Consider the following 15,144-nt stretch of genomic DNA (forward strand, 5'->3'; position numbering starts at 1 on the left):
ATTACAATTAAAAATGTAGTTTCTTGTTTATTGTTACCACCTGTATATATAAAAATGCTAATTTATACCAAAAAGGTTCTAGACTCTATACCTGTCCCAATGAATAGAAAATAATCATATCAACAATCAATGAATCTTCACAATTAAGAACCAATAACTCCTCATCTTGTTATATACCCTTTTCTCAATCCCCATTTGTGGAAAATTGAATTAGGAATTAGAAGGCAAATTATTTTCCATGCTGTAAGAAGTATGCATTTATTTGAATTATATAGTTGCCTGTCTTATAGAACATAGCACTGGGTGACTCACAAACAACAGTGAATGTAGTAAAAACAAATAAAACATTCATACACTTGCATCTGGAATTTAAGGTAAAAGCCTTTTTCCTCCAATATGAGTTTACTAAAGACGAGTAGCAGAATAGTTCAGCTGAGGCACTGAACAAAGATATATAGATAGCCCTTTTTTATATACCATGGGTGTCAAACTGACAGCCCACGAACCGGTTGCATCTTGCAGAGGCCGTACCCACCCCAGCTCCCCCAATGCAAAAAAAAGTCACGATATGTTGCAACACATCACATGACATAGTGAATTTGACACCCGTGTTTTATATGAATACTTACCTACTACCCGCTAGGAAATCAGAATAAATGAAGAAAACATTCTCTAGTTTTAGAGTAAATGCTTTATACCCAAATGTCAGCAGCCATTTAAAATGTAATAAGACAATAAACCTTTCAGAAAATTTCTACTTAGCTGAGGTGGAACAAGAGGCACATGGTTTTCTCTACTTTTCCATTATTTTATGCCTTCTGATTAAAAACTATGAAATACAGTAATTGGTACGTGAATCTGCAAGAGTGTCGTTTGCCTTATTAAGTGGAAAAAGAGAACTTACTACAAACTCTTTCTTTTCTGCTCTTTCCTTAAAGGAGTTTGTCTACGTTATTCTACCAGGTTTTTAAAATATTATCTTTCCTTTTGCCTTTCTTTCATGTTCAAATTAATTCCTCTTTGAAAACACAATTAATATGTTAAAAAGAGAAAGCACTCCCACACTCTAGTTGGCACTCTGATGAGATTCTGTTTAGAAGGAAGACCAAGAATAAAACAGCAGGGGATATTGGCAGCCAGGAAATTAGCTAGATTAGAATTATTCAGTGAATATGCCTGTGAACTGTCTGATCACACAGATTTCATGGATATCTGTGGAAGACAAATAATTCCCCAGTGAATGCAATGAATGGGAGACACAGAATAAAACAATTTGTATACTAGAACATGCCGTGCAATGTCTACTCATGAAGCAGAAAAATAATTGACAATGAAGTAGCAAGTTAATCTTTTACAAGTAGTCCTTGACTAACAACCACAATTGAGACTAGAACTTCTGTCACTACGTAATGCAGTTGTTAAGTGAGTCACACCCAATTTTATGACATGTTTTTGTTGAGATCATTAAGCAAATTTTGAGGTTGTTTGATTCAGAGGGGGAAGGCCTCTGAGAAAATTACCAATGGTGATCACATGACCCTGGGACACTAAAATCATTAAAAATATCTGTCACTTGTCAGACGCCCAAATTTTGATCACATGACTATGAGGATGTTATGACAGTTGTGTAAGGACTGGTCGTAACTCACTTTCTTTAGCACTGTCATAACTTGAATGGTTGTTAAATGAATGATTATAAACTGAAGACTACCTATTTAGCATTTCCAAAGAGTTGATTGCACTATTGGATATTTCTTGACTGCTTGTAACTTTACCGTTGATAGTTGATCCAAAAGACAGTAGCTATCCAGTATTTCAATATTTTCATTATAAATTTCAGAATTGTTGCTATACTTAGTGTCATTAGTTTGGTCATTACATATAATCTTACTCCCATTTTTCACTATGCTCCTTGATTTTAATTTCAAGAGTTTGGATTTCAGCTGTCAAAGTAGTATTATCAGTGTGGCATGTTACTGATGTTTATTTTTTTCAGTTTTAGGATCATATTGATACTTTTCCAAACTAGACTTCCACAATATATATTCAGCACATAGAATAAATAAGATTATACAGCTTTGTCTGGTTCCATGGTTGATTTAATACCAGTTTATCTACCATGTTCTGTTTGCCCTGTGGTTTCCTATCCTTATATGCAGTAGGTGTTGCATGAATACAAGGATAGAGCATGGTTAACACAATTGAATGCCTTTCTGTAGTCAGTGGAACATATACTGACTCCACTGACTTTCTCAGTTTTCCAACAAGCATCAGCAACAATGTTTATCATTCCTCAAACTGTTCCAAAATCAGCTTTAGCATCTGGTAATGTAGGGTTTTAATCTGTGTTAGATGTTCCTAAGCATTAAGAATGATAGTTTGCATACTCTGTTATGTCTGCTTTCTTCGTTGTTGGTATGTACATTACCTTCTTCCAATCTGTGAACTGGTATTTTTAACATGTTTTAACTATACATGCATTTTTATTTATTTATTAAATTTATATGCTGCCCATCTTGCTGTTCAAGGCAACTCTGGCATTCATGTTAGAATGTTTTGATTTACCCTTCAATGAAGGTTTTTCTGCTTTGGCTCAGGACTTCAAAGATTTTTTATTTGCTGGACACATTACAAAATCTTATTTAGATCGACCTTTCAGGCTTTCATTTAATTATTTACTGAACCTATATAATTTTATCTTTAGCTTTTTAGTGGTATATATTTTAAAAATGTGTGTTAGCATTTGTAGGTTGATTTTACTTTAAAGGAGGAAAGCTATTGCAACTATGAAATACATCAAAAGTACAAGGTAGCTGGCCTTTCATCAGATGCTGAAGGTTTGTATTTTAGCTTCTCTGACAAATAATTCTCTGTAATCTATTCCCTTCTTGTTCCATTGCTGGGATGAGATAGGGGCATTAATAGAATTCCATTGGTTAATAAGATTTCTGGGAAAGCTGAATAATAGTTATGGGAAATAGAAGAAATTCAATAGCAGTTCAAGCCTGTGAGTATATGTAATTTTATCTGTTTGTACAAATGAGTGTATGAAAAGTAATAAAGATTACATTCAATCATCTCTGCCTTTTATTATTAATTTGGTGCCATGCTAACTCTTAATGCAGCCAGACCCTGACTTTATGCTTTGTTGTGAGTGATGGGCAGTGTGCGGTTTTAGGCTCTCAGCTCAAATCAGCATTTATTCAAGCATGTTAGTTTTTACCAAACTGAAAAGAAGACAATGTAGATTATATTTCAGAAAACAGACAAACAAGTAATACAGTGCATTGCAAAGACTAATGTTGTAAAGGGAATAATAAATCATTTCTTAAATAGGGTTTAAATACAGATTTGAATGCACAACAGGCCCATTCCAATACTTACCAGCTAAGAGATCTTGAGATCTTGGCCAGTGGAAAGACACTTCATTTGGAACCAAAAAAGCCTCTTTGCACAGCAGACATCTTGTGTGTCTGTGGCTCTTTCTTCTATGGAGCAAAGCTCCTTTCCTTCTGTGAAACTTTTTGCTAATCTCTGTATCATTCCAATTTTAGCATAAGTGCTCTTGATGTGAGCACCCTGTGGAACTTTTTAATATGGCAGGGAGCTGCAGCTGACGGCAGAAGAGTGACAGATTTTGTTGAATCTCCCTAATAATTGCTATAACTGTGGATGTGAGACCCAAGTTAGGGAGTTTGAAGAATAAGCAAACATTATCTCTTCACTTCTCTTACCGGGATATCTCTGAATACAACTTTTGTTGTGACTGGTGGGAGATATCAGTACTGATAATAATAAATATTTGATAGATGATCAATGTACATGTAATTATTTATTTGATTTCCACTTTGAACTAGCTCGTACAGCTTACCTTTCAAAGAGAAAGGATAAAGTAGTTTTATCGGATGATACAGAAATCTAACCAACGTTGTGACTGGTTACTGCATGGATGGAGAACCACTTAGTAAGATTGTAGGAAGAAAGAGAAGTAAAAAAAAACAATGAAGACAATAGTAAAGGACTATAAATCAAGAAAGGAGCATAGATGATCCAGGCAAATCTGCAAAACTCAAGTATAACATGCAGGCAGTATCTCTTTTTATTACAAAATTAGTCAAGTCATAGATGGATATTTTCTATGCATGTATTCATGTCCATAGTTTTTCTCTTTTAAAATATTTCATTTTCTTATCTTTGTGTTTTAGTTTAGAATTAAATTCCTCCTTCTCAAATATTTATACTGTATATTAAAAAGCATCAGGTGGACTAAACTTTATGTATGTTATGCTCTCATTTTGGAAATAAATATTTTCAACTTTTTAAAATATTTATTGCAGTTGCTGTTATTAGCAAATCTGAAGCAATTTCTTCCTAAAAATATGCTATGATTTCATTCCTCAGTCTCCCAGAAGATCTTCTATATGTTTGTACCATCTACTCTATGTATTCCTGCATACAGTATATTTATGAGTTTCAGTATTCCTTATTTACTAGTTGAGAGCTGGATTTTAAAATACATTAACATTTGATTGAGCATTGGACGAGAGCCAAACAAATCCTGTTGCTGAAACATATGCTGTATCAGCTTCTTGGAAAGCAAACTGACAGACAACCCCTTCAGGAATTCATTAAAATAGGTTCTGTAGGTGATGTCTAGCAAAATTAGAAGAGAAATAAATCACTAAACTATCAGCATACACAGTAGTAGAAGATATTGAACATTTTGCACTAAAGAATCAAGAATGGAAAATGAATGTTCCTGTATCTCAAAGGCTGTAATTAATAATTACAATATCAACTGTAGATAGTGTATGTATATGTATATATGCAAAAGGCAGTTTTGCAATCAAAGGCAAAAATGTAGCTGCTATAAAGAATTGCAGATATTTAGACTGAATTTGGCATTTTTATCTACCAATCAAGTTCTTCGTAAGGATCTGGGATAGGCAAATGTTGCTGTTTGATGGTGTTAAAAGTATCATTGCAGAAGATAAGCTGTTTCAAGTAAAGCAGACTTTTGCAATTGACTGATGGTGATTTTTCCAATGTTGACTTGTTCAAGTAGTTTTCCAGATATTCTGGAATTTCACCCATGGTGCCTATTACTATTGGTAATATCTTTGCTAGTGTCTTTGCTCTCTTTTGCCACAATCGTTCTATTTCTATTTGCAGGTCTTTGCATGTTATGATTTTCTCAAGTTCTTTCTTCTATTCTGCTGCCTTCCGGTGCTGTCACATCTACTATGCAGACTTTTTTGTCTTTCTTATTGACAATTGTTAAGTCTGGGATGTTGCATGGCAGATGCTTCCCTGTTCCAAAGGCTCCGAGCACTTTAGCTTCTTCATTTCCTATTATTTTCTCTGTTTTATGGTCCCATCAGTTGTTGTTGTTGTTGGTATTATTATTAAAATGTACATGCCAGCTGAAAACAAGATGTAAAAAAAATGACAAATAAAAAGAAGGGCAGAGATGGCAGGATAACAGTGGAGAAATAACCTAGATAAAAATGAGGCTTTACTCATCCTTGGCAGAGGCGTTTTCAGAACACAGCAGGATAGGAGCTGTTCAGAAGTTGGGGCAACTTCATTCCAAAGGAGAGAAGGCATGCTTCTGGGCTTTTGGGGTCCGAATAGTTTTATCCAGGGGTCTCCAACCTTAGTAACTTTGAGACTTGTGAACTTCAACTCGAAGAATTCTGAGGAGTTGAACTCCACAAGTCTTAAAGTTGCCAAGGTTGGGGACCTCTGGTTTAATCGATGGAACCTGAAGTGTACCAATTCTGCCAAATTGAATCAGCCAGGCAGATACTACGGGATACTGTACAGGATGTCCTTGGGTTATGATGTACTTGGGACTGAGATTGCCATTACCAATGTAATGGTGAAGTGCAATTTCATGTGACCATATCACACAGTGATAGTAATCCTGGTAGACCTAGGGACCATTGTTACCCCAAGACCATCTGGGTCATTAAGCAGGAAGAAGCAGAAATTACAGGAAAGGACTGTGGGGTATGTTTGAGTGCTGTGGAGTAGGCTACCAGCAGGTGCTAGGGGCTTGGGAGAGGTGGGAGGGGCTCAGATGGTGTGGTAGGGGCTGTAGATAGGCTGGCATGTGTTATGGGCAAGTACTACAAAATGGAGATTGGTTCAGCAGGGGTTGCAGTGTATTGCTGGGACAGTGGGAAGGTATTATTGAATGCAGATAGGTAGATAGGAGTCATTGGAGGCAAGGGGTGCTGTGAGTAGGGGCAGGGTATAGATTGTGCAGGGGCAGGAGGTTACTATGGAGAACGAAATCCTTGGTATCTCATACTCTGTATTGAGATTTTTTGTGAGAAAAAGCAGTCATAGGACTCTGCAACCATCATTAAGTGCTAACCAGCTGCCAAGCTCCTGAATTGCAAAAATGTGACTATGATGATGTTGCAATGGCCTAAGCTTTGAAGAGTGGTTATAAATACCATTCATTCAGTGTGGCCTTCACTTTGAACAGTTGCTTAATAAGTGGCTGTAACCCAAGGGATACGTGTATATATCTTGCAAAATATTCTTATTTTTCCATTTTTCAGATTTTCATTACAATTGTTAGAAAGTGATTTCCTCAATGCTAAAAACCTAACTACATGAAAGAAATTGACTTTTTAACTTAGTATGCAGTACAATTTCTTCAATTTCATAAATTAAATTTTAACTTTTTTAAAAAAAACACAATTAGTTCTTAAATATTAGCTCTAGAATCTCATTGTTGAAGAACAAAATAGAAAGTAGAAAGTTTTACATAAAGATGTTTTATGAAATGTTGATTGTTGAAAATCCTTGTATTGAGAATATTCAAGATATCACAAAGTCATGAATTAAAATTATAATACTGACATTCAAATGAATAAGGATTTATTTATTTATTTCAGCTTAATCCCCTGATCCATCAGATTCTGGACTGGTCACAACATAATATTGTAAAAAAATACTCATTATAAAAGGAACAAATTGGATCTATATAATCATAAACAAAAAAGACACATCCAAAAAAGAGACTCCATCCATTTTAACCCCAAGAATAACGAGAGCTTCAGGGCTTTATGGAATGCCAAAAATATAGGGGCCACACAGATTTTGGGAGGGCATCTCATTTTGGAGGGCAGGCACCACAACAGAGAAAGCCTGCCTCCAGGGTCATACTAGATGGCACCGTTCATATCTTTATTATATATAAATATTTATATTTATATTATAAAATGATTACTGTAGATACTGCTTAGATTTAAAATAAAATTTGACTGATTCACATAAAAGAATGAGAAAGGCTCACAAAGCAAAGAAAATAGCAAGATATTGCTTAAAGTATTTTCTCATAGATTTATGTATAACTTTGCCTTATTTATTTATTAAGTCAAGAGGTCTGGCTTGGTTACGGGTGAATGTTTCTACTGTAACAGTCAGTGCTTTTTTGTAAAAGAAAAAGGTGCCGGAATTCACACATGTCATACAACCTGCCTTGCCTACCATACAAGGTTCCATCCAAAAAAGGTGCCGGAACTCCGTTCTGAGCGTTCTATGACAAAAAAAGGCCTGGTAACAGTATATGGACAAAAAAGAACACCAAATCAACTCTCTCAGGTAAACCAGATGGGAAACATGGCTAGATAAACCAATTCTATTTTATTGTAATATTATATTAACAGAATCTGGCATGTCTGAATGGATTAACTGCTTAATCCATTATGGCGGATCCTTCCTAAGTTTCTTTCTCTGACTTTAAAACTTCTGTGGTTTCCTGCCTCTCTTGTCTGATGGTTTCCTAACAGCACCACTTCCCTCATTCCCCAAGGTCATCCATATATTTCATTACACATTTGAGCTAATATGGTACCAAGTTAATGAATTCAATGTCATTCCTTAGCTTAGACTTATTGCATTTTCTGTTTAGTGACTCTCTTTTTTCCTAGTTGATCCAGTTTATAACATTTTATTAGATTATACAATAAAATGCAAAAATACAAAAGCAAATAACAGGGAAAGGGGAAAGAAAAGTGAGGAGAGGGGAAAAAGAAAAGGCATTGACTCCCTCTGTTGCAGTAGAATAGACTGCATTGATTGAACCAATGTTCAATAACATTGATCCTCAACTTTTATTTTTCCATAATAATAGTATAAACTAGCCGTTTCTATAACAATAAATCAAACTAATCAGTAAAACCCAAAATCAAAGTTTCATTTTTTTTCCACCCCAAGCACAAAGTCCAAAAGCGGTCCCCAAGCAGAAGCAAAATTACTGATATTCTTTAATCAAAACAGTCAGTGTAACCATCTCTGCCAACTCCAACAGCTTCTGCAGCCATTCGTCCATAGTGGGAATCGACATATCCTTCCATTTTTGTGCAGACATTTTGTGTCTTGCTGCCGTCAACATATATAAAATCAAAGTTCCAATTTTTCCCACAAGTCTTTTTCCATTAAGCCCCAAAGAAAAGTTTTTGGTTTCATCTTTATCTTTAAGAATTTTCAGTATTAAAATATGAATCCTACTCCAATATTTCTTTATCACATGTCCACCATAAATGATAAAAGGTCCCATATTTAGATTTACGCTTCCAGCATTCATTTGAAATACTTTTATACATTCTAGAATCTAGGTAATTTATCTGGTGTTAAATACCAGCAATACATCATCTTATAGACATTTTGTTTTATAGTTTAGTGTGAATTGTTCAAACATCACATTATATCCAAAGTTCCTTGTCCACTAAATCATACAATGTTTTTACATATTCACTTTCCAAATTTAGTTTCAGTAACATCTTGTAAATCTTAGCAATAATATGTTAATCACCACCCATACTAAATTTTCCAATTCATTTTTAACAAAATCAAACCCATACCTCTTTTTATCTAGTTTAAATCTTTCTTTCATTTGTAAGTATGTAAACCAATGGCAGACATGACCTGATTCTAACTCTTTCTTAGACTCAGGGTCACCAAAACTGAAAGATATTATTTTACTGTAAGTCCACTAGTCCAGCTTCACCACCATTTCTTTTCTGAAAAAAAAAGTTTCTTGGGAAGACACCCATGCAGGCAACTGTAAAAAACTTTGTTTTGTATTTATTCCAAACTCTTAGTATGGCACATCTAATAAAATGATTGTTGAAATCAACATTTACTTTAACTTTATCATACCATAAATAGCTGTGCAATCCAAATTTTAATTCATGACCTTCTAAATCAAGTAGCCTCTTATTCTAGAGGTTCACCCATTCTTTTAGTCAGATCAAACAACATGCATCAAAACAGAATTTCAAATCTGGTAAACCCAAGCTCCCTCTTTCCTTTTAGCATCTTGTAGTAACTTTTATCTAATTCTTGGTTTCTTCTCTTGCTATATAAAGTTGGAAATATCCCTCTCCCATTGTTTAAATAGAATATCAGTTGCAAATATTGGTAATGTCTGAAACAAAAAGATCATCTTTGGTAAAACATTCATCTTAATTACCAAAATTCTACACAGTAGTGATAAACTAAATTTATCCCATCTTTCTAAATCCTTTTTAATATCATTCCAGAGAGGCACATAATTAGTGCGAAACAGTTTTCTATTTGCATTTGTCAACATAACCTCCAAATATTTCACCTTTTTCTCAACCTTAAAACAAGATTTTTTGATCAATATTTCAATATATCACAATCCTGTATCACAAATCTTTCTGGAGATAACATTTTATTCTTTTATGCTTCTGCAAACTGATCTGTAAACATAGCACTCTGTAGGTTTGATTTTTTTTTCTTTATGTATAACACATTTTCAAATCCTACATAAATCTCTCACTGTGAACTTTTATTATGAAGAAAAGCTATTTTGGCTTCTATATGAAATCTGTTAATCACAAGTAATTGTCATATTTAATAATGTATATTGGAATAAAAATATTCAGAATACGAAATACTATATTGTGTTGCTTTCACTCAGATTCTTCCTTAGATTTCTAACTAAGGAAGTTCATCATTTAATTAGCATAACTACCAAAGGCATTTACAAATCCCACACTATCTAGAATTTTAACATATCTAAATGATGCTATGTGACATTCAGTAGTAAAAGAAGCATAATCCTTCTTTGTTTGCCTAATTTATGTGCATATATTTCAGTCTCACAGTGTATATAAATATACATACCAAGGCAAATACAATGAGAAAGGAAGTACAATAATAAAAAGAAAATAGAAATACTATTACTGTTTAAGCTTAATTACAACTACAACTCTGTTCACTTATTGTATGGGTGTAACCTAGTACAAGCAATAATTTAGAATGAATAAATAACAGAAGCTCCTTTATGGGCAATGATATAACACTTTGCATAGCAAAATAAATAAAACAAATCTCTGTTTATATCCAATGTTTTTTATTTTTTTATTTTTTGGGCTTTCACAGAATATCAAGTGATGCTTAAGTATAATATAAGGAAACACTTAATTGATCTTACGTTGCTAGAAATCATGCAAAAAATAAATAAATCCCAGATGCTCTTTTTGAACTACAACTTTGGTTGTAGTTTGGTTTTCTTAAAACAGACATATCTAATCCGAGGTACTGTAGCAATGCACCCCTAACATTTTCAGCCAGGGTGGTCATAGTCTACACTAGATAGCAATTCTGAGTAGACTAAATGCAGATGACGGACATGAGCTTGGTCAAAATGCTTTACTGTTTATATTTCTCATATAACTTTTTATCTCTAGAATGCTGATATTATTATTGAAAGAAAAACATAATTTCCTAACATTTCTAATTGCTGAGAACTGAACAATACATGTATCATTGAATATGGATTTTGTTCAGCTAGTTGCCTAAATTTGTAAGCACTTATATTGGGGTTTGAAACCTTTCATTCTACTCTGATATCATTTATTTACATGATCTTTTGGGCTATTCTTCCAGACTGTGGCCTTGCCACGTTGAACAGAAAGGTCAATTTACCAAAGAAATATAAATTCCCCTCATTCAAATATGAATGAGGAATTGATATGTGACTGGGAATATTTCCCATTATTTTGTACGTTATAATGGAAGATTTGTCATCAAAAGATAAAATTTAAGCTTTGACTCTTTGATGCCTACTTCAATAAGACACTGAAGATTATAAAACCTAAAACAAGGAGAACTTCTGTTCAGAAACTGTATTCTAATATACCAAAAAGGAGAAAGTTATCTACTCAATTTCAGCAACTGTTTAATTTCGGTTTTAAGCAACTAACTAGCTGAATGATAACAACATGGTTGCTTTTACTCTTCTGTGCTTTTCCCCTCTGCTGCAATCAAATTGGAATCTGTTTGGTGCCTCTCATTTAAGATTTTTGGAGACAAGTAGTTTTGACTAAACTATCTTCTAATGTGTTTCTTCACTGAACATTATTTTTAACTTACAAGATGTTCCAGATGGATTCTAAGAAGACGATAGAGAAAGCAGTTCAGGGAAGCCAAGAGGAACTTGCAGAATTGCTTAATAATGTCAGATTCTCTTCCATTTATGCATTACTGCCTCAAGTGTTGGATGGTTTGTTTCAAAATGCTGTTGTGTTGTGTTGAAGGGGATTCTGCAGCAAAGCCGAAAGAAAATATAGTTGGAATGCTTATGAGACATGAAAACCTGAACAACTATTTGGCAGATAGCTGCAACAGAAACATGAAAGGAATTTGTAATGTGGATATCCAATTTTATGATACCATTGTTATATGATGACATAAAGAGGGCTTCATATACAGTTGCAAAAAGAAGCATGTGAACCCTTTGGGATTACGTGGAGTTTTGCATGAATTGGCCATAAAATGCGCTCTAAACGTCATGTAAGTCACAACAATAGAAAAACAGTCTGCTTAAAATAATACTACACAAACATTAGCTGTTGTCATGTTTTAATTGAACATAACATGTAAACATTATACAGGTAGCTCTTGGCTTATAAAGACAAATGAGCCCAAAATTTCTATTGCAGTTATTAAGTGAGTTTTGCCCTACTTTACAACCTGTCTTGCCAGTTAAGTGAATCACTGCAGTTGTGAAGTTAGTTACGGTTACATGGTTGTAAAGGTAATCTGGCTTTTCCAGTGACCTTGCTCGTCAGGTTGTAAAAGGTGATCACATGACCTCAGGACCCTCATAAATACATGCCAGTTGCCCAACAGGAGAATTTTGGTCACATGACCATGGGGATGTCACAATAGTAGTGAAGTGTGAAAAGACCGGTTTGAAGTCACTCTTCTCAGTACTGTTGTAACTTTGAACAGTTACTAAAGAAACGGTTGTAAGTCGAGGACCCCCTGTACTATAAAGTTCAACAGAGGCACGACTAGAGGAAAAAAAGTGGTAGCCATAGGAAATAAAAAACACAAGCCTTCGGAACAATGTTGATTGCTGACAGCTGTGTCCCTTATGTTGGAAATTTTGCCGCAATGAGCCACGGCGTTTCCCAAAGCAACGTCTGGAAATGGCTTCCGGTCTCGGCTTTTGTTTTGCTTGTTTGGTTTTGCCCATGAAGTTCGGGAACTTGCCTCGTCTCCTGCGGAAAAGAGAACGAACCTCGGCCCCCGCTGCGCGTGCTCGCTCGCCTCCTTCCCCGGCAGATCCAGCGCTTCTCCTCCGCGCGGGTCACGCTCCAAATCAGGGGTCTTCAAACTTGGCCCTTTTATGACTTGTGGACTTCAACTCCCAGAATTCCTCAGCCAGCTTTGCTGGCTGAGGAATTCTGGGAGTTGAAGTCCACAAGTCATAAAAGGGCCAAGTTTGAAGACCCCCTGCTCCAAGTGATGCAATGGAGACAGGCGCTGCGCCGCGCCGCGCCGCGCCTTTAAGGGGGGGCTCCTCGGCTGCCGCACATGCTCAGCTCTTCTTTGTGTAGTAGTTTCTTTCTAGAGCTGCCCTGCAAAGCTGGCGGAGTGGCTGAAGCGAGCAGCCAGCGGCGGCGTTGCCATTCCAAAGACGGAGGGGAGACTTTCCTTTCGATTTTGAGGCGGCCAGAGAGCCGGGCGGGAACTTTTGCGGGGCGGGAAGGAAACGCGGCTCCCTTCGCTTTCGACAGGGCTCAGAAATGGAAGGGAGCCTCAGTGCCTCCCCATCCTTTGCAGGGCAGTTGCTCCAGCAACCAGGCTCCTGAAGCCGCCGAGTGTCTTTTCCTGGCTGCGGGGCTTCCTCCAGAGAAGGGAGCCGCCGCCGCCGCCGCCGTTCTTCTCCCCGGCCGAGGCGGGGCCTGCCTGGTAGTCCAAAAGAAAGGGACGGCTCTAATCAGCCCGGCGGAGCTGGAGAAGGAGGAAGAGGAGGGATTCGGCCCCAGCCAGCCTGAGAAAGCAGCTTACAAATTAGCCTTTTAAAAATGGCTGCTTTCAAAGTGTCAGCTGGGACAGACGGAGGCTTTTAACTCTCGCCCGCCCTTCCCACCCCCGCTTGCACGGCGGGAGAAAAACCCGAAGCCGCCGCCGCCGCTTCCCTCCCCTCCCGCCTCCGGCCCGCTGCTCTGGGATGCTGGGAGAAGAGGAAATTTACACGCTGGTCTCGCCCGGCGCCCTCCTGCCTTGAAAGCCAGCATCCCCTCCCGCTGCCCTCCTTGCCTCTCCCGTTGCTGTTGCTGCTTTGCTCCTGCTGCCGCTGCCAGAGTCGGACTCCAGGAGGCGGAGGAGGGGGTTTTGCGGGCGCGGGGAGAACCGGGGGACGGGAAAAGGGGACATGTCGTGAGAAGAAAAGCGGCGAGGGCAGGAGAGAAGCCTCTGCTCATGGAAAGTCAGGGCAATGAGCCCTAAGGACGACGAGGAAGAGGAGGCGGGAAGCTTGGTCGCCGCCGTTGAACCTGAAGAAGCCGGCAGAGGTGTTGTGAGAAGCGTGGGGAAGGAAGCTTCTCGCTTTCCTATTTAACTATCTTCAGGAGTCTCCAGCCCCTTCCCGGCATCCTGTTTCTTCAACCTATTTCAAAGCGCCTCTTTTCTGATTTGAGTGATGTGCGTGGGGCGGCTTTCCTCCTACTTCAACCTGCCCGAGCAACTGGATTAATCAGCCTTCCTGCTCCCGTCGCGGTTCAAATCAGGCAGGCCGGTTGCGGATGTGCTTTGTGGGCAAAGATGCTGGATCTGTTGGGAAAAGTCCTGCGCAGAATAGAAGGCCCTCCTGTAATCTTGGGAGCCTGGAGACCTTTTTCTTGTTCCTCCTGCTGCTTTGCTACCTTCATGGATATAAACAACTGGCTGCTTTTTTATGGAATTCTCTACCTGGTGTTGTACGCCCAAGTTTCCCAGTCCAAGACTTGTGAAAGAACCTCCTGCTTTTCTGGCCGATGTGTCAATTCCAGCTGCCTCTGTGATCAGGGCTGGGTGGGAGATCAGTGCCAGCATTGCCAAGGCAGGTTCAAGTAAGTGTTTCTATGCTATCCTTTTTTTTATGGCATTCCTTTCTAGAGCTAGTTGACAACAAAACAGAAAATATGAGCCAGGACTGCCCAGATCACATTGCAGATTTTAAGAATATAATATAATATTGGTGGTTGTTCCTATAATCCTGTGAGGTCATCTACTGTTCTAAGTTAACAAAAGAAGTTAGTGTTTTTTTTTTTAGAACAGTGCTTTTTAAATATTAAATAACATTTTAGACAATTTATGCTTTTTGCTGACTGGAAACCCTTCATGAACTTTTTGCGTAGGATGGGAAAAAAAATCAACCTGTGATATATTGGTTTGATGAAGTACCTAGGGTAGATTATAGAAACGGTCATGATGTAACTTTAGAGAAAGAGATAAATCTAGTATTTTTCTAATTGCTGAAAAGATTGGAAGCCACTTCATATCTTTCTTCTGTTTTTCTACTTTTCTTTTTGCACTTTAACTTTCTCTTTTATTTTTCTTTTTTTCCTTCTTACTGTGTATTATGATCAATTAACCTTTCTTGTTTTAAAAACTTGCAGTAAAATTTAAAAATTGTATTTAAAAATTAAATAACTCTCAGACAAAGGTGCAGACTATTAAATCAGAAATGTCCCATAAAATCAATGGTTTTGTGTATTATGTAATGGATTTTCTAAATAGTGATTGGTGTAATCAGCAATCTGAGAAATTTGTCTCTTAAAACTGAATGTGAGCCAAAGGTTTAGCAAGGAAGATTGACAT

General features: G+C 37.2%; 1 protein-coding gene across 5 annotated transcripts in view; it reads left to right on the forward strand.

Annotated features, from left to right (window-relative positions):
- The first annotated feature begins 12,989 nt into the window (after positions 1–12,989).
- ATRNL1 (attractin like 1) overlaps positions 12,990–15,144 on the forward strand; it is a 563,323-nt gene continuing 561,168 nt past the window's right edge. For all 5 annotated transcript variants that reach the window (XR_014026511.1, XM_081328305.1, XM_081328307.1 and 2 more), the window contains exon 1: positions 12,990–14,393. Coding sequence is in view for 4 of the 5 variants with exons in the window: in XM_081328305.1 (XP_081184431.1) it covers positions 14,107–14,393 (287 nt within the window). In the remaining variant the exon portion in view is untranslated. The remainder of the gene's footprint in view (positions 14,394–15,144) is intronic.

This window comes from Vipera berus (genome assembly GCF_964194415.1).
Source record: "Vipera berus genome assembly, chromosome: 5".
NCBI classification, from domain to species: Eukaryota; Metazoa; Chordata; class Lepidosauria; order Squamata; family Viperidae; genus Vipera; species Vipera berus.